General features: G+C 42.5%; 2 protein-coding genes across 10 annotated transcripts in view; one reads left to right on the top strand and one right to left on the bottom strand.

Annotated features, from left to right (window-relative positions):
- RNF170 (ring finger protein 170) overlaps positions 1–8,037 on the bottom strand; it is a 29,685-nt gene extending 21,648 nt beyond the window's left edge. The window contains exons 1-3 of one of the 8 annotated variants that reach the window (XM_044750776.2): positions 7,849–8,037; positions 2,588–2,662; positions 1,779–1,922 (exon numbers count right to left, since the gene is read on the bottom strand). In XM_044750776.2, the coding sequence (XP_044606711.1) occupies positions 1,779–1,915 (137 nt within the window). In that variant the 5' untranslated portion in view covers positions 1,916–1,922; positions 2,588–2,662; positions 7,849–8,037. The remainder of the gene's footprint in view (positions 1–1,778; positions 1,923–2,587; positions 2,663–7,848) is intronic. The other 7 variants (XM_070499993.1, XM_044750777.2, XM_070499992.1 and 4 more) reach the window with 7 other exon arrangements.
- A 123-nt stretch (positions 8,038–8,160) lies between these two features.
- HOOK3 (hook microtubule tethering protein 3) overlaps positions 8,161–18,409 on the top strand; it is a 100,088-nt gene continuing 89,839 nt past the window's right edge. Inside the window, exons 1-2 of one of the 2 annotated variants that reach the window (XM_044750772.2) lie at positions 8,161–8,434; positions 16,370–16,455. In XM_044750772.2, the coding sequence (XP_044606707.1) occupies positions 8,378–8,434; positions 16,370–16,455 (143 nt within the window). In that variant the 5' untranslated portion in view covers positions 8,161–8,377. The other variant, XM_014837810.3, reaches the window with a different exon arrangement.

Here is an 18,409-nt window from a genome sequence, read left to right as displayed (position 1 = left end):
AAATTACTTGGTCATATAGTAACTCTATATTTAATCATTTGAGGAACTGACAGTTTTTCCAAAGTGGGTGCACCATCACATTCCCACCAGCAGCATATGACGGTTCTAATTTCTCCACATCCTCAACAACAATTGTTATTATCTGACTTTTTGATTCTAGCCATCCTGTGGGTATTTAATTGTATCTCACTGTGGTTTTGATCTGTATTTTCCCCCCCAATGTGGAGCATTTGTTCATGTGCTTATTGGTTATTTGCATATCTTCTTTGGAGGAATGGCTATTCAGATCTTTTGCCCATTTATTAATTGGGTTGCCTTTTTATTACTGAGTTTTGAGTTCTTTATATATTCATATACAAGTGCCTATGAGATACATGGTTTTAAATATTTTCTCCCATTCTGCCGATCGTGTTTTTACTTTCTTGATGATGTCATTTGAAGCACGAAAGTTGTTAATTTTGATGAAGTCTAATTTATCTGTTTTTTCTTTTGTTGCTAATGCTTTTGGTGTCATATCTAAGAATCCTGACAATTTACTCCTATGTATAGGTCAGCTCTTACATTTAGGTCTTTGACCCATTTTGAGTTAATTTTTTCAAATGCTGTGGTATGGGCCCAACTTCATTCTCTTGCATGTGGCTATCCAGCTGTCCCAATATCATTTGTTGAAATCTTTCCCCACTGAAAGGTCTTGGTACCCTGGTCAAAGACCAGTTGATCATAGATGTATGGGATGGCCCATTTTCGAAACTTGATTCTGTTTTACCAATACATTTGCTATCTTTCCCAACTGACAATTTAATAAGCATTCTTCTTATGTCTTCTTCATCCAAGTTGTTAATAGAAATGAGTAGAAGAGGCTCAAGGGCAGAGCCCTGCAACAATTCAGTATCCTCCTTTTTTGGTTTACATTTGAACATTAGTCAGTACTCCTGGGAACAACCTGTCAACCAGGTGTGAATTCACAGAAATCTGCTATCTTCTAGTCCTCACTTCCTCATTAAGTTCCTAAGTGTATCACCACTTAAGTGTAAAATATCCTACTGAAATCAAGATAACATTACCCTAATAAGAAACTAACCATGCAGAGGTAAAAGAGTAAATTAATTATCATTTTTTCCTAAGTGTTCACATTCTGTTTAATAATCCTTTCTATAATTTCTGCAGGAAACTCACTCATCTGTATTTTTGGAATTAATCTTTTTCTATTTTATACTTTTTTGTCCACTTCTGCTTTCAATAATATACATGAAATTTTACTTATCTCTATGTGTTAATACTTAAATTTCTAGTTTATTACCTAGTGTCTATCTATTAGTACATAGATATCCGAGACCTTTAAGTACTATTCCAAATTCTATAACAGTAATTTTAACTCTAATCTTAATCCCCTCAATCCTATCCAAGTTTTTTTTGCCTCAATTTTTCCATTTAAAAACTGAAACTATTTTGCACTTATTCTATCACCTACAAGGTGATGGATTCAATTATGAAAATTACATTTTTAAACTGTGATACTCCTATAGAAAATATTGACATTTTATTCAAAATATGGATGATAAATTTAACTTTTATCTGCTAAGACAGTTGATGACAGGAAAAATATATGGTGGCATTTAGAGCCTAGAGGAAAATAAAATACCTTAGTAAATATACACAATTACTGAAATCTATTACTTGCTTTTCATATTAAGTATTAAACATTATTGGAAGCATTGAGAAAGTCAGTGGCCCTTGGAAATACATATTATTTCAATTCTTTTGTCCTTTAGTCTCACCTGAAAAGTGCATATACCAGGGTAGCAATCAAAGCGAAACTGACCACAACTGCCACAAGTACTTGGTCACTTACTCCTTCTATGACTGAATCATCATCCAGTTTCAAACTTTGAACTTCACCTTGATATGTGGCCATTCCAAGTCTAAAGATAAAGAAACAAGATGAAAGTTACAAATGACACAGTAAAAATGAAATATACCAATAAAAACAATATAAATATAACTGACTTCTAATATATTTAATTTTTTGTAGCGCCCACTTAAGGTAGGTTGCATTACAACTCCAGTAGGAATTGCCCCATTAATGAGTTCTTTAAAATTTGCCAGACATTATTTTGAGGAGTACAGAATTCTATTTCCTTTAAGAAAAACAATTACTGTAATTTATCATCCAGTCACATTTTTTTAAAACAAATTTTTAAAAAAAATCCTTTCCTCTTCAAGCTTAGCTGCTTTAATTTTAAGAAAAAAAGACATTCCTCTTGCACAGCTGCTCTTTTCTTAGTCTTGAATACCAAATAAATTCTCCAAGTAAATCAGATCCCTCTCTCCCTCACAGCACTGAATGTGCGCAGGGAACTGACCATGTACGGATAGGGGAGGAAGCATATTGTCTTCTTCCGTAAATATTCCCACATTACCTAGAACAATGCCCTGTACACAGTAAGGCCTAACAAATATCCGTTTAAATAAGAGTGATTTCCCTTACTTATAGTGTTAGTAATTTGAAAAATAAAAGACATTGAGGCTATAGGACATTTATATCTACACTAAGACTACTTGAATTAATGGAAACTATTAGCCTCACCTGGGACTAAGCTCAGGTTATGGTTCAGAATTCTTTGAACTGCTGCAATACGGAATCACGCTGAGGCTGCATTTCCTTATGAAGAGAAAAGGGAGGATATGAAACTCTCCTTTCCATACTCTAAACTAGAGAAAAATGGTAATGCCCAATCTCTATAGGTTTGAGGGAAGACAGCCCAACCACACTGGTGTATGTGTGAATTACATAGGTAATTCATATTTTTTTCAGATGGCAAAACACTAAAGTTCAAAGTCTTATAAAACAACTCAAGGGAAATAAAGGAATAAAATATTCAATTACATATATCTGACTATTCATAATTAAAGTAAAATTCTGTATTTATGTAACTTACCTCACTGGAAAACGTTTTTATTCAATATCACCATTAATCAGGTGAATCTCTGTTAAGAGGAAACTTTGAGCTTGAAAGTCTAACACTTTTGAAAAGAATCTGAACTGACAGCTAGTAAGAAAATCACCTCTCCTGGAAGGAACTTAAGGAAACGAACAGATCAAAGGCAGCTTTCATCCACTTTATACATGGTAATAGCCTGATATATCAAGAACTTTCTACTGACAGGTTTCAAATCTCCATAATGAAGACGTACACCAGGAAACTCAGAGAAAGGGCTCTTAACTTCAGTATTTTCACTCAAAGGAACCATCAAATGACCTGCCAGCTGAAACTGAAGAGCGTCCAATAATCCAGGGGGGCCACATAGTCAATTTCGATTTTTATTTTATCAGGTTTCTTCTTTTTAAATAAGAGACGCTATGGCTGTCAGAAGTCCTAAGGGCAGGGAGAGCTACTTGCACCTGCTCAAAGATAACCAAAATGTTATCCCGTGTCAAGATTCCCAGCCTCTAACTTCTGAAGCTAACTACTTCAGAGTTGTGGGGACTTTCTCCTATGTATACATTGACAGAGTTTACTACTTGGTACTTTTTTTTAAAAAAATGGGTTACACTTGTCCCCATGTCCTTCTAGGTTTAATCAGTGGTAACGTGACTACATTCTACTGTACAAATTATATATATTCTACTGTATAAAAATATAGAGAGATGTTTGACTTCTACACAATTACACCCTGAAGATATTGCTTCATGCACAATTCCAAGAGCTCAGAGATCCACGATACTTTAAGTGCGTCACGGCCGTATAATGTTATTTGCATCATTTTATAGCAGAAGTTCCCAATGTTGTTGAAATGAAGAGTTACTTTTTATTTCCATAAATTCTGGTGTTACCAAAGAAGGTGCTTGACCTGACGGGAAGAGGGAGAAGACAGCTGGTAAGCTTCTGAGAGGAACAGAGGTCAGCTGCATTCTCCCGTTGTCCAGAGCTCTCACAGGGAGAACTACTAATGGTGTCTGGCCTACCAGGGGGCTTTAATAGTTCAACTTCTGCCAGTCATTTTTCTTATAATCAGAGTGAAAAAAGGAACTGTAGGAGCTAGAGGCTCAAAAATGAGGTATTCTAACACCTCCTCCATTTGGAAAGAGGCCGATATAAGATTACAGGCGATAAACAGTAAAAAGAAATACAATTTTCTACTTGAGGAGATGACCTAAGACCTCAGTCCTGAAAATGAACTCCTAAGTCAACCTGAACTTCAGTTCTCCAACTTTTGTTTTTCGCAGTCCAGACTTGTCTAGAATGGAACAGCGCTGCTGACTTTGTCCAGGGGCACAGGGGCTCAGCTCGAGCCGAGCGTTGCTGCGTGCCCATTAACAGCCCTCAGGGTAGTTCCAGCTCTGCTGCCACAACTGTGACCCCACTAAAGCTCTTAGGGCCTCTTATTTTCCGCAAAATGTAAAAGCTGGACTTGAGGATTTCTTAAGTTCCTCCCACCACGACATTTCTCTGATTCAGAGTCTTTTGGAATAGAAAAAACGTCAGGAAAGATAAATACCAAAGGTTAAAGTGGCTACAAGTGGGGAGCAGGACTGGGCGAGCCAGATCTTCACCTTGCCCAGGATACAGTTCTATAGTTTGAATTCTTTCCAAGTACATACAACTTTAACAATAAAAATAAAAGCCAGTGCCTGCTTCCTCCCTTGAGAGATGAAAATTAGGCCTCAGTGCTCAAAGATTTAAGAGGTCGTCTCCAGGCCATTCTTACCTACCCTCCTCGCCACACTCAGCTTCCTGAGGCCGCCTTCTAAAGATCTCAGCAAAGGGCACTGGGAGGCACCCACACTGACTACATCTCATTCCCCTGAGCAGCGCACAGGTACATTACATGTTGTAGGGGCCACTAAATGCTGCTTACTTGAACCCGGGAGATGTTATTAGTCGATAGAACATGGTAGTTAATCTATTTCATGAGATCCATCAAATACGAAGAGTTTCTAGTACTCTGTTTTTAACTATTAGAGATTTATACAAACAAAACACCATAGATCTTGGAAACTGTATGTTTTAATTGACAGAAGCCTAAAGAGGAACCAGTTTCTAGCTTTGGCTTTGTTACTGATTAGCTGGCCAAATCTTATCAAGGAATAGCTTAATATATCGAAGATGCATCAGCTTTGTAGTCAGACAACTGTGTACTTATGTAAAATCTGGGTCTCAGCTTCCTCATACATAAAAGACATAAAATTAATTGGAACCATATAAAACAGCCGCTTTTTTGGCAAAAGGAAAAAAAAGAGCCTTGTTTTGTGGAGTTTACGACATAATGAAGGTAAAGCATTTAGCATATTGCTTGGCCCATTATATGGGCTCTCAGTAAATGGGACCTATACTATTTTGATTACTATTATTAACAACCATTAAGGAATCAGCAGAACCATGATAAGACTTAGCCATGCCTTCCCCATAGCTGCACTAGGTAGCCTCTCAAACTCTCTTTAATCATAGCTCTAAGTACGCATTCCCTAGGAACTCGAGAACATTGTCATGCAGGACACCACCATGTTTACCTGAATCTGATAAACAATTGTAGATGAGAACTAGCCTCCAACTAACCCGAGTATGGAGACAGCTAAGATAAGTTCCACTCATCTCTCTGGGCTTTTCCAAAACTTTGAGAAAGGAAGGAGGGAAGGAGGGCGGAAGGGAGGGAGGAAAGGAGAAAAGAAGAGAGGAAGGAAGAAAGAAAAATAAGGGAAATATAGGAAATTCCATAACTTCAAAGAAGAAACTGAAGGTCTTTTTACACAAGCTCACGTAGAAACATGATGGCCACATGGTTTCAGCAGACAATTACTCACATCCAAGAAGCTTTTAATATAATTTCCTTCATCCAATGTAATTGGAGCTATAGGATGAAATCTCAATTAACACTGTCATATCCTGCACAAATGAATTGTAGATGAGCAGTCACACTTAAAAAGGCAGTTTAGGCTTAGACTTAGGTTTAGGCTTAGGAAGCTGGCCTGGTGGCGCAGCTGTCAAGTTCCCACGTTCCGCTTCGGAGGCCTGGGGTTCCCCGGTTTGGATCCCAGATGTGGACATGGCACCGCTTGGCAAGCCATGCTGTGGTAGAGATCCCACAGATAAAGTGGAGGAAGATAGGCACAGATGTTAGCTCAGGGCCAGCCTTCCTTAGCAAAAAGGATTGGCAGCAGATGTTAGCTCAGGGCTAATCTTCCTCAAGAAAAAAAAAAAAAGGCGGCTTAGGTCAATTGTGTCAAAGCCTTGAAAACCTGAGCAGCTGGAGTAAAAGTGCTCACTATCCCACAGTCCTCCAGAAAAGGCTAGCATCTTGTTGTCCTCCACATCCAAAGACAAGTTGCCCAGGAGCCGGGTTTACTTACTACCTTTACCTGTCTAACAAGGGTAATGATCACTTAAAGTGCTAGGGGTTCGACAGAAACAACTAGCATGGAATGTAGGAACTCTGGTTTGACCAAGATCCAGAGGCACCATTAGAAGAAAGAAGGGCAGGAGAGATACATATTTATCATTTCTAAAGGCTTCTCTGGCCTTGGTGTAGGGAAGAATGTTTAAAAGAAAGACCGTTGAAAGACTCGAGAAGACTTCGGGGTAAGATTTTTCAGATTCGCAAAATGATAAATCATTACGTGTGAACTGTCAACTGGTACTCTGTTATGCATCACTGAAAACTCAACGCTGTCTTGGCAGTTCTGAACGCTCAATGACAAAACCTCCTCTTAATGGGAAAAGGGTGAGGGAGGGCTCCATGAACTGCAAACCAAAGACGTGTCCTGGGAAGTTACCTTTGCTGCACCCCAAATAAAAGTGTGGCATTATCTGGTAAAGTTATGCCTAACTATGACTCAACATTTCTCCTGGGACTCCAAGGCATGTATCCTAAAGAAACTCTTCCACGTTTGCACTAGTAGCTAGGTATCAGTATGCTTATAGCGTTGTTCTTAGTAGCCCCAAACTGGAACAACAAAATGCTCATCAGCGGTACAATGGACACACTGATAGTCATACAATAGAATACCAGACAGCAATGAAAAATACCTATAGATATACACAAATTTACTATTAATTCAAAGCTACATGATTCCACTCATAAAAGTCCAAAACCAGGCAAAGTAAAACTATATTGTTTAGGCATGCATACATAAGAGGTAAAGCTATAAGAAAAAGAATCATCAACGTCGGTCTATGGAGGGAACTGTGCTCAGAAAGGAACACAAGGTGCGGGTGAAACTCCTGAGGTACCGGCAATGCTCTTTATTTTTATCTGGGTGTTTTATTATTAATGACTCTTTAAATATGTACGTTGTATGCACTTTTCTGCATATGTTACATCTCATAAAAGTTTATTGGTAGTTCTGCAGAGATTCAGGCCTCTAATAGGTGAGAGCCCAAGAGGATCTACCTAGTCACTAGGAAGAGGCCAGCTCTCAGCTCGGCCCTAGGAGAAACAGGCCTTAGGAACCGTGGGGGTCCTCAAGGACGGGCGAACGGCGCCCACCGCTCCCCACTTTAAGGCTTTCGGGGGCCGAGGCTCCACGCGACCCACAAGGGGCGGCAGGCTCTCCTCGCCGCCGGCCCAGCCCGCCCAGAACCACCGGGACGCCCGCCGCGTTGCCCTTCCACGTCTCCGGGGCAGTCTGGGCCCGAGCCCGGCGACTCCAGGCTTAGACCCCGGCTTCCAGAAGGAAGGCGGGGTCCTGGGGTCCGAGGCCGCAACTCCCCCGCCCCGAAGAGCCTCGGCAGCCCCGAGGCGACCCCCGGGCAGGCCGCGCACGCCTGAGCCCTCCCGGCGGCCCCCGCGAGCCGGAGCCGGGGGAGTGGCCGCCGCGTGCGGCGGCGGGGGGTGGGGGGGGGCGCGTACCTCTCCACCGCAGAGGATACCTCGCCAACTCCCGGTGACTGAGAACAGAGATTATTTCCGGGGACGGCCCCCGCCACCCTCCCGGGCAACCACTAGCTGTCCCTTTCTACTGTGGAACGCTGCACCGGCGCACGCGCACTGCCGGGCTTCCGCGAGGGCGCGTGCGCGTGCGCGTGCGCGCCGAGACGCAGCGGGGGCGGCGGGCGCGCGGCGGGAGGCCGGCCGGATCGTGCGCAGTGGCGCGGCGGCCGCCTCTGGCCGGCCGGCGCTCTCGGGGGGAGGGCCGTGAGGCCGGGGGCGGGGCGGCGGGCGCGCGCGGCGGGCGCGCGGTCCCGAGCGAGAGGAGAAGGAGGGGCGCGGGGGTGACGGTGCGGGAGCCGCAGGGAGCGCCGGACAAGCGTCGGCGCCCGGCTCGAGGAGGAGGTGGGCCAGAGGCCCCGTCAGCTGCCCGGACCCCCGACGCGGCCCAGCCCGAGCGGCAGCGGTTTCTGGCGAGGCGGCAGGCGCTGCCAAGCCGCAGCCGGGGAAGATGTTCAGCGTGGAGTCGGTGGAGCGGGTGGAGCTGTGCGAGAGCCTTCTCACTTGGGTATGTGGCGCGCGGCGGGTCGGGACCCCTCCCCCAGGCCGCCTTTCCGGGATCCCCCACGCCGGAGTGGGGGGCGAGCGCCCAGGGCGGCGGTGCCGTCACATCCGGGGCCTGGGCGGGCGGAGCCGGGGCGCGGGCCGCGTCCACCGGGGCGGGCCGGGGCGGCGGCCGCGGGCTCCCGGGGAACTGGCCGGGCTGCCGGGCCGGGGTGCGGGCGGCACGCAGTTGTGCGCGGCCGTCCCCCGCCCGCGCCGCCGGCTGCGGCCCTCGGACCCGGTGGCGGCGGCCCTCGCCTTTGTTGTCACGCGCGCGGAGCCTGGAGCGGAGCCCCGGGAGGGGCCGGCGCTCCGGGGAGGAAGCGAGCAGCACTTTTCAGGGAGAGTAGGGAAAACGCGAGATGCGCTTGGGCGGTTAGAAGGCAAGCGGTGTGGAGATGCTCGTTAGAGGTGATGAAGGTAAAAATAAATCTGGAAGGTGTTTGGGAATCAGTAATGGAACTCGACATTTTGGGGCAACGTTGTGGGATCCTAATTTTAAGTTATTACGCGCTTATTAAAATTCTCACTTTTTGGAGTAAATATGTGTTCAATTCTCATGCCGACTATCGTACATTTGGCGGCGTCTTGAAGAGCTGAACATAAACCCTTTCTTGTGTGTTTCTCAAACTGTGATTCCAGTTTTTGGTGTGCGTGTGTAGAGGTCTGCAGAACCACAGGATAAACCTAGTGCTTCGTTAGGGAGCATTCGTTTTACTCATTGCTTAAAATGTAAAATATCATTTCTAGAATAAAACACTAATATATTTATGGAGGTGACTGCCGCATTTGTTTTAATGTCAAAGGTAAAACATGTCAGAAATTCTGTTAGCGGTGCCGTGGGTTACAAGTTCGGATCCTTGGAGTATTGACGTCACTCTTTGCGTGGGGCACTCCGGTGGAAGGTTAGAGAAGCATTGCCTTAGGCTGGTTGTAACAAACGTAATGAAAATAGTTTGAGATTTTCATAATTTGGTTTATGTCACGAATCAAATTATGTTTTATGAAGCTGCATATAATAATAGAGCTTCATATAGTCAGTAACTTTTATACTAGGGCATTCTTGGGATTTCAGATGGTTTCTAGCAATATGTAGTTAACATACAGGTTACGACTGTCATGGGTTCCAATTTCAGGCCGGGAGATGGGTTTCACTGCTGTATTTTAGAGGAGAGAAGTTGGTAAGCTTCGTAAGGTGGCCAGGGTTTGACTAGGCAGGGGAGAGATAAAGGAAAGAATTACCACATTCTTTGATATTGTGGAAGAAAAAGATGTGTCAGCGGTTGTAAATAGAAGATTGATGATCTTAAGATGTGTGTTTTTCAGTCTGTACAAGTAGTGCCTTCCTCAATTGTAGAAAAAGAGGCAAGAGGGCAAAGATGAGGAAGCTAATTGAATCTGAAGTGGGCCTCCATTGTTTAAAGTCTAGAAAGATAAGTCATGGAAACAAAGAAGTGTATTTGAAGGGCGTCTGCAAAAAGATACTGCACTAATTTGAGTGAGGAATGCTGATAAAAGTGTAGAGGAAGAATCCTGGAGGGAAGTTTGAAGGAATACTAACAGAAGCACACAGTACAAGAGCATCTATTTAGAATCTGCTAAAATGTCAGGAAAACAGATAATCCAGGTTATCAACTGTAGAGAGGTCAAGGAATATGGTGTCATAGAGAAGACTTTTTGAAATGTCACAGGAAGGCTCATCAAGAAAAATTTTGGAGAAGATAAGATTAGAGATTATCAGTGAGGAAACTGGTGGGGAGAATCCACAGGAAAATAATACAATTCTAAGATTTGGAAACAATTTAAAACATTGTACATTGAAATGTTTCAAATTAAACGAATTTGAATGTGAGGTTTGTTCTCATTTAGTTGTTACAAAACGCAAAATAAATGTCTATGTGAAAAATGTTTGAGGTGGCTGAAAGTGTATGTTTAGTCTAGTAGCACCCCTCATATCTGGAGACCAGAGTAATGCTGAATACAATCCCAAAAGCACATGTAAGGGAAAAAATGTATGCAATACACTAAAAAAAAAAAAAAAAAAAGACTCTCATTTAGAATAACTTACTCTGTTTTACATAAACTTCTAGGCAACTTAGTTGTGTGGTTTCTTTGCATCCAGCAGGTTAGAAAGTAAGTGCAGCCCTAAGCAAAACAGACAGCTGTCAGTGACAGACCCAAGGACTGGAAGTTCAGTCTGGGTGAGTCAGATGTTGAGCTGACAGCCTGATATACTTCTAGAAGCCTCCATGTTCAGTAATTGAAGATCATAATTATGATCCTGAATAGCAAATAAAAGGTTATTTTCACTATATACCATCGAGTTTGAGGTAAGAGGTATATAGTATATTTTAGAAATTCCTCTACTAGATAGAAATGGTTAGAATAATAAAAGCTCAAGCGCTTAAAGAGTGACTGTTAGTCACTGATGTAGAATTCATTTCCGTGGAACATCTCATTGCCCCAAACGCTGGATAAATGGCTGTTTATCAGAGAGCTTACTAGCCCCAGGAACAAATGTTTCAAATTTTTGTTGAGGAATACTTATGAAAAGACAAAGTATCATCCTACAGTGGAAAACATCTTAAGCTTAAATTCCAGATCAAAGTTTACCCAGCAAGCAAGTTCAGCAGGATGTGCTTGAGAATTTCCACTCTGCCTCCTCTCCCCACCCTCTGTGTCAAAACGTATTCTTACCTGTTCGGAAAATCTGCCCTTCCTCTTACACTTGTCAAGCCTAATTTCTTGAAATGTACATGAAAAGATTGCTCTTCCCTATGTTTTAGAGACTGAAAAGCCAGAAGGAATCTGGAATGCTGTCAGTTAATGGCAGGAAGATAAGTGGGGAAGGATCATCACAGGGGCTTAGTGTGTCTCTTCTGGGAAACCCAGCAGCAGTAACATATCCTTATAATTTCTGTATTACTTCTTTAGCAGCCTATAAAATGCGTACCAGTGTATGGAATTAGGGAGGGTATCATTTTTTATGATAATGTGCTCCTCATTCCATCCTCTCTGCTCTGCCTAACTCCACTGTACCAACAATTTTTGTCTTCTAATGTAGGAATGAGAAAATCAGATGTACAAACGTTAAAGCACGTATTTTTTTAAGGCTTTCATTTTCTTTTGTGTGTGTGTGTGTGAGGAAGATTGTCCTGAGCTAACATCTTGCCAGTCTTCCTCTGTTTTGTATGTGGAATGCCACCACAGCATGGCTTGATGAGCAGTCGGTGGGTCCATGCCCAGGATCTGAACCCGTGAACCTGGGGCCACCGAAGTGGAGCACATGAACTTAACCACTATGCCACTGGCCTGGCCGCACTTTTTTTTTTTAATCAAGGCTATGTATAACATGGTAGTTAAGAGTATAGGTTCCATGTCGCCAGAGGGGAAGGGAGTCCGGGGAGGGTGAAAAGCATAAAGGGGCACATATGTATGGTGGTGGATAAAAACTAGACTATTGGTGGTGAATATGATGCAGTCTATATAGAAACTGAAATATAATAATGTACACCTGAAATTTACACAGTTATAAGCAATATGACCTCAAAATAATTTAAAAAAAAAAAAAAAAAGAGTATGAGGGCCGGCCCTGTGGCCTGCTGGTTAAGTTTGGCACACTCCACTTTGGCTGCCTGGGTTTGGTTCCCAGGCACAGACCTCACCACCCATTGGCAGTCATGCTGTGGCAGTGACCCACATACAAAATAGAGGAAGATTGGCATGGATGTTAGCTCAGGGCAAATCTTCCTCAGCAAAAATAAATAAAAAATTTTAAAAAGAATATAGGTTCTGAGATTAGACCACCTGGGTTCAAGTCCTTTTTTTTGTTTCCTCCTGTAAGTGATATTGAACAAAACTTCTGTGTTTTGATTGTGTTCAATTTAACACTCAGAGTGGTTCTTATATGTTAGCATTGATCAGCATCATTGGAGGTCTCGTTAAAACACTCATTGCTAGGCCGCATGTCCAGAGTTTGTAGTTTAGTGAGTCTGGGCTGGGGCCTGAGATTCTGCATTTCCAGCAAGTTCCCAGGTCATGCTATTATTGGTGGCCTGGGGACCACACTTTGAGAACCACTGCTCCAGAGCAGGGTTTGTTAACCTTAGCATTATTGACACTTGGGGTCTTGGTTGTAGGCAGTCCCCTGTGCGTTGTAGGACGTTTAATAGTAGCATCCCTGGTCTCTGCCTACTAGATGCCAGTAGCACCCACCTCGTTGTTACAACCAAAAATGTCTGGTAAGGAGCAAAATCGCCCCTGGTTGAGAACCACTGCTCTAGAGTACTAGTTCCAGGTGATCTCATGCTTTACTCTTCTCGTGCTTTTGCGGGGGGGAGGGAGAGGATTGGATGGTGTTAATAGAGCTGCTTGGAATTAAAAGAGGTTATGACCCTCCGGGTAGAATTTGATGCCATAATGCAGTTAGGTACAGTTATCTTTAAATTTTACTGTACTGCTATCCTGAAATATCCTGTAGATGTTAACTCAGAGTTTATGAGAACTGGTAGGTGATAGATTTTTTTTTAGAAATTAAAATATAATATACATACCATAAAATTCATTCTTTAAAGTGTACAGTTAGTGGTTTGTAGTATGATCAGAAGGTTGTGCAGCCAGCCATCACCACTATCTAATTCCAAGAACATTTTCACCACCGCAAAAGGAAACTCCACAGGGATAGATTTTCTTTGGCATCTGCTTTACTTTTATCTCAAAGCAGAGGTGGACAGGGACTGACCCGCTGGTGCAGCAAAATGCGCACATTCCGCTTTGGTGCCCTTGGGTTCGCTGGTTTCGATCCTTGGTGCCGACATGGCACAACTTGGCAAGCCATGCTGTTGTAGGTGTCCCACATATAAAGTAGAAGAAGATGGGCATGGATGTAGGCTCAGGGCCAGTCTTCCTCAGCAAAAAGAAGAAGATTGGCAGCAGATGTTAGCTCAGGGCTAATCTTCCTCAAAAAAATAAAAAAAGCAAAGGTGGACATCTTGTAGCCCTCATGAGCTGCTATTTACCTCAAGAGCCAATACAGAGAAACTAATTGTTTGGAAGCCACCTTTTAAAAATCAAAATGAAAATAGTTGTTTTTTTTTAAGTCCTGAGAGAGAAATAGATAGTGCCTTACAACTAAATTACTTGCATTATTGAATTACCTGCTGTGTTGAGTTGTTTCTTCTGATTGGCCAAGGGCGGTTTTCTGATCTTTCATCTGTTATATTTGCTCCTGCTTCGGATCAGAGAGTTCTGAATGCCAAATCAGTGTCCCGATGCCTAAGAATTATTCAATGAACCTGTTAGAAATAGATTCCCAACCGCCTCCAGCTTCTCAGATGACTCTGATGTACACCCAAGTTGGGGAACTACTGCTTTAGACTTTTCAAAATACCTAAAAGGGGTTCTTTTTCTCATTCATTCTTTAAGGAACACACACCTCTCCGTAAGGTATTTTTCCCAATCTATACTGAAAAACATTCTAAGAGAGGTAAAGTGGCACATCCAGGGTCAGGCAGCAAATTAGGAGCAAAGCTGGGGATAGGATTAGTTCATTACATTGAAAGCATATTCACTGAGGGCTTATTCTGTATCAGGCATTGTGCTAAGGTTAGTGATAAAGAGAGAAATGAGATATGGCCCACACTGCTGCCTCTTTTTCATTCTAAACAAACCTACAAGAAAGAGATTGATTTAGCACCTGTAATATGAAAGCAGATGCTTATTTCTTTGTAAACTACACCATTATCGTATTACCGTTGAGGAGGCAACTGGAGGTAGTGTGGAGTAAAATTCAGTATCAGTGCCTGCAGATGATGTTTATTTGTTTTCTTTATTCATTTACTAATTATTTACTGAACTTCTGCCATGTATAAGGTTAGTGTCAGGAGGTGGCTGGGAAAGGGCCTCTTTTCATCACCTCTCTTACATAAATACCTAAGTAAAAACCACCTGCTGTGCAATCTTTACGATAATTAATCCCTTGGTTTCCACCACCATAGTCATCACTACCCACAAGACTCTCCTGTATAGAAAACACGTAGAAACTAACTGCGCTTGTTAATAGTACTTTTTTTTTTAAAGATTTTATTTTTTTTCCTTTTTCTCCCCAAAGCCCCCCGGTACATAGTTGTATATTCTTCGTTGTGGGTCCTTCCACTTGTGGCATGTGGGACGCTGCCTCAGCGTGGTCTGATGAGCAGTGCCATGTCCGCGCCCAGGATTCGAACCAGCGAAACACTGGGCCGCCTGCAGCGGAGCGTGTGAACTTAACCACTCGGCCACAGGGCCAGCCCCCAATAGTACTTTTTTTTTTTAAGATTGGGAGATGATAAGGTACAGAGAAGTGGATGCTCACCCGCTGTTAGTAAATCGCTATAGCATTTATTAAGGGCAGTTTGGCAATATTTATCAAAAACCTTAAAATGTGCATATACTTTGACTCAGCAGTTTTACTTCTAGGATTATACCCCAATAAATAAACATGTGTGTTGACAAATGGTTACCTGAGTGTTATTTCCAGTGTTTCCATTGTCACTACCTAGCGTGGCCTCGTCTGCGTTCGTATATAAACCTGCTGGAATAGGCCTCCCTGCCTCCCCTCCGGTCTTGTCTTCGTCCTGCAGCCAGTGTGATCCTTACACAGCGCAGTTCTCACGGCCTCGCTCTCCTACTGACACTCCTTTGCCTCCTCCTCAGTGCTCTTAGGATAAAGTCCTGACGTGGCTCATGAGGTTATGCTCGGTAATCCTTCCTCTTTAACCCTATCTTTCACTGCTTTACGCTTTTCCCTCTTAGATCTCTTCCTCTGATTCCCATCCCAAACTGCCTTTCATTCCTAGGTTGCACCACACTCTCACTTCTAATCTTTGTGCTTGCTATTTACATTTCCTATAAAACTCTTTCATTTTACTAACCATTAAACTGTGTGAGAACATGACCTGCATCTGTCTATTCTCAGTGATTTATTTCCTTCTAAGTCCTGGTTGCACTACTGGGTATAATCATTTTAGCTGTATTATCTTACTCATAGAAATAATTTCTGCTGTTTCTTGGCCACATCATGTTGACCAGTACTAAGTTAGTTCTAATAATTCAGAAATACATTTAAAATCAAAATGAGTGCATATCTAACCTAATTGTAGTAACTGTGACTTCTGCGTCAGTATAAAGATATTTTGGCTCTAAGTAAAAGCATTCTCAACCTGGCCAGGCTTAAACAAGAAACTTATCTCACATAATAGGCTTCAAGTTTTCTTAATTCTGTGGCTCAATTTTGGCCTCAAGGACCTAGTTCTTTGTATCCCTCTTCTTTGTCATCAAGTGCATTGGCCTCATCCTAAGAGTAATTCCCTTAATGGTCGTAAGATGACTGCTGGTGGCATTTGAGGCAGCGCATTTACTCCCATCCAGAAGAGATTGGGTTTTTTTTTCCTAGAAGCTCAAGTGAGCATCCCCTTGCATCTCTTTGTTCCAAATTGTGTTTGCCCTGTGCATCCCTGAGTCAGTCACTGGTGGAGAGGATCAGAGTACCATGACTTTCTGTGGTGGCAGTCAAGAAATAATGTACAGCTGAAATCTCACATTGATGTAAACTATTATGAACTCTATTTAAAATAAAAAGTGCCATGACTTTCTTAGATTGGTCATCTGTGAGGACAACGGATGCTGGAAAGTCACCCAGGGTCCACCACAATTTCTCTTTTACCGAAGGGAAAAAATTAAATAATAACCTGTAGGAAATTTCCCATAAGGGAAAAAATTTCCAACTGTTCTGCTTTTTAAACTTTGTTCCAGCTCCCAAGATGAGGTAATCACAAAAACAAGCCTGAGAAATCTTCTGTGTAGTTAACCATGGAATCTTCTCCCCTCTCCCCCCCCGCCCCGCTTTTTTTTTTTTTTTCAGATCCAGACATTTAATGTGGATGCATCATGCCAGACCGTGGAAGATTTAACGAATGGGGTTGTGATGGCCCAGGTTCTTCAAAAGATGTAAGAATAGATTACTTTATTGTCTTGTATGTTCTTATGCATGGATATTTATTAGATTGAAAACATGGACAAAAAAATAAAAGTGCTTACATGAAACTTGTGTTGCCTATGGAATAAGAACGGTAAGCAGCAGCTGTAATTTTGATGGTGCGTACTTGTTTAGGTACAGATTGACTGGCTGCAAGTTTAAGTATAGCTGTATTATTGTAGTGTGCCAGTGGTTTTAGCAGAATTATTTGTTGTGTTTTTCATCATAACTTGGTAGAAATTTACATGTTAATGACCCTATTTTACCACTGTAGTAGAATGTAAGAGGTTTACTCCCGTTTTCTTTAGGATTCTGCTCAAATGTTGTATCAGTAAGGCCTTCCCTGGTTGCCCATATAAAATAAGCAGCAGCCATTCTCCTGGGCTACTCTGTATCCCTTTTAACCTTTTGTGTTCTTCTCCGAAGTATTAATACCATCTGATATACCATATATTTGCTTGTTTATTTATCTGCTGCTCCCCCCTCCCAGCCTTCCACAAACATGCACAAACAGACACACACATAATGTAAGCTCCACACAGAGGCTGGGAATTTGTTTTGTTCACTGTTGCGTATTAGCACCTAGGGCAATGCCTGGTGTTGGGTTGAACAGTATGAAAATGCCCTTCTTTGTAGGTCAAAACCGGTCAAATAACAGCAGTTTCTCATGGTTCAGTCTGCATCAAGAGTGCTTATATTTACTGAATGACTAAAGGAATGAAATATTTGTTTGGGATATATAGAGCATACGTGATCCTTTCCTTCTAACTACTTTGAAAACATAATGGTTATAAAATTGATTCTGTATGGCTGTCTTCAACTTTTGACCTAGAAATTGTTCAAATAAAGAATTACCTGTGACTTTAAGAGGTCATTAGGTGTGACATGATTTGGGGATACTGTTGTCTTTTGAAGCCCTGATCATCTGTCAGCCTGATGATGCTAAAAGATTTGCATGTGACTAGCTGTGGTTTGCTGCGGTTCTGTTGAGAATCGTGTCATCATTCAATTAAGTCTTGCGACTGCTCACCCTGCAGTGAGTTGTGTAGGGTTGCCTGTCTGGGAAGCAGCTCAGTTGCCTGCATTTCAGAGAATCCATGCACCTGAGGACTGGGGACTCGTGCTTGAAAACTATAGCTTGCTGTTGCTTTCTTCTGTGACGGACATGACACATCTCTCCACATATACAGGCACACAGACTTTTTGATGGAGTTCGAGAGGGCTCATTTGAAACCTGACCAGCCCTGGTTCTAGCGCTCTAAGAAGAGTGATCTTGTGATTTTCATGGTCACCTCTGAGTGGTGCCCAAATAATTTTGAGCCTTTGAATGGTTTAGAGAGTTTCACCTAAGTCCTTTTTTTCTTTTTCTTTTTGATGAGGAACATTGACCCTGAGCTAACATTTGTTGCCCAACTTTTTTTTTTCTCCCCAAAGCCCCAGTACATAGTTATATATCCTAGTTGTAGGTCATTCTAGTTTTGTGTGGGATGCCACCACAGCATGGCTCGAGTGATATATAGGGCTGTGCCCAGGATCCGAAGCAGTGAACCCCAGGCTGCTGAAGGGAGCACACAAATTCAAACACTACGCCACCAGGCTGGCCCCTCGGTTTTTTTTTTTTTTTTTACCACTGTCAGATCAGTACTTCCTATCTTTCTATCTTACTCCCTCTGGTACCAGGTCTCCAATAATTCTTCAGTTCTCTAATGCCAGTGGAATCTCAGCACTGTCCTTCACCTTCCCCTCTCTTTCTTTCCTCTTATTCAGCTGAAATTCCATAGTCAATCATAATCACTCCTCATTTTTGGCTCCTCTGCACCTCTCTCATTACTTTGTGTTTGTTTGGCAAAACCACCACTCTGGTTAAATCTGATGTCCTTTCAGTTCTGCTTCTCACTTATACAGCTGAATCTAGCTGGAAAAAAA

Source organism: Equus asinus, chromosome 27 (genome assembly GCF_041296235.1).
Source record: "Equus asinus isolate D_3611 breed Donkey chromosome 27, EquAss-T2T_v2, whole genome shotgun sequence".
NCBI classification, from domain to species: Eukaryota; Metazoa; Chordata; class Mammalia; order Perissodactyla; family Equidae; genus Equus; species Equus asinus.
The sequence above is the reverse complement of the archived record's forward strand: the minus strand, read 5'-3'. Positions and strand labels throughout refer to the sequence as shown.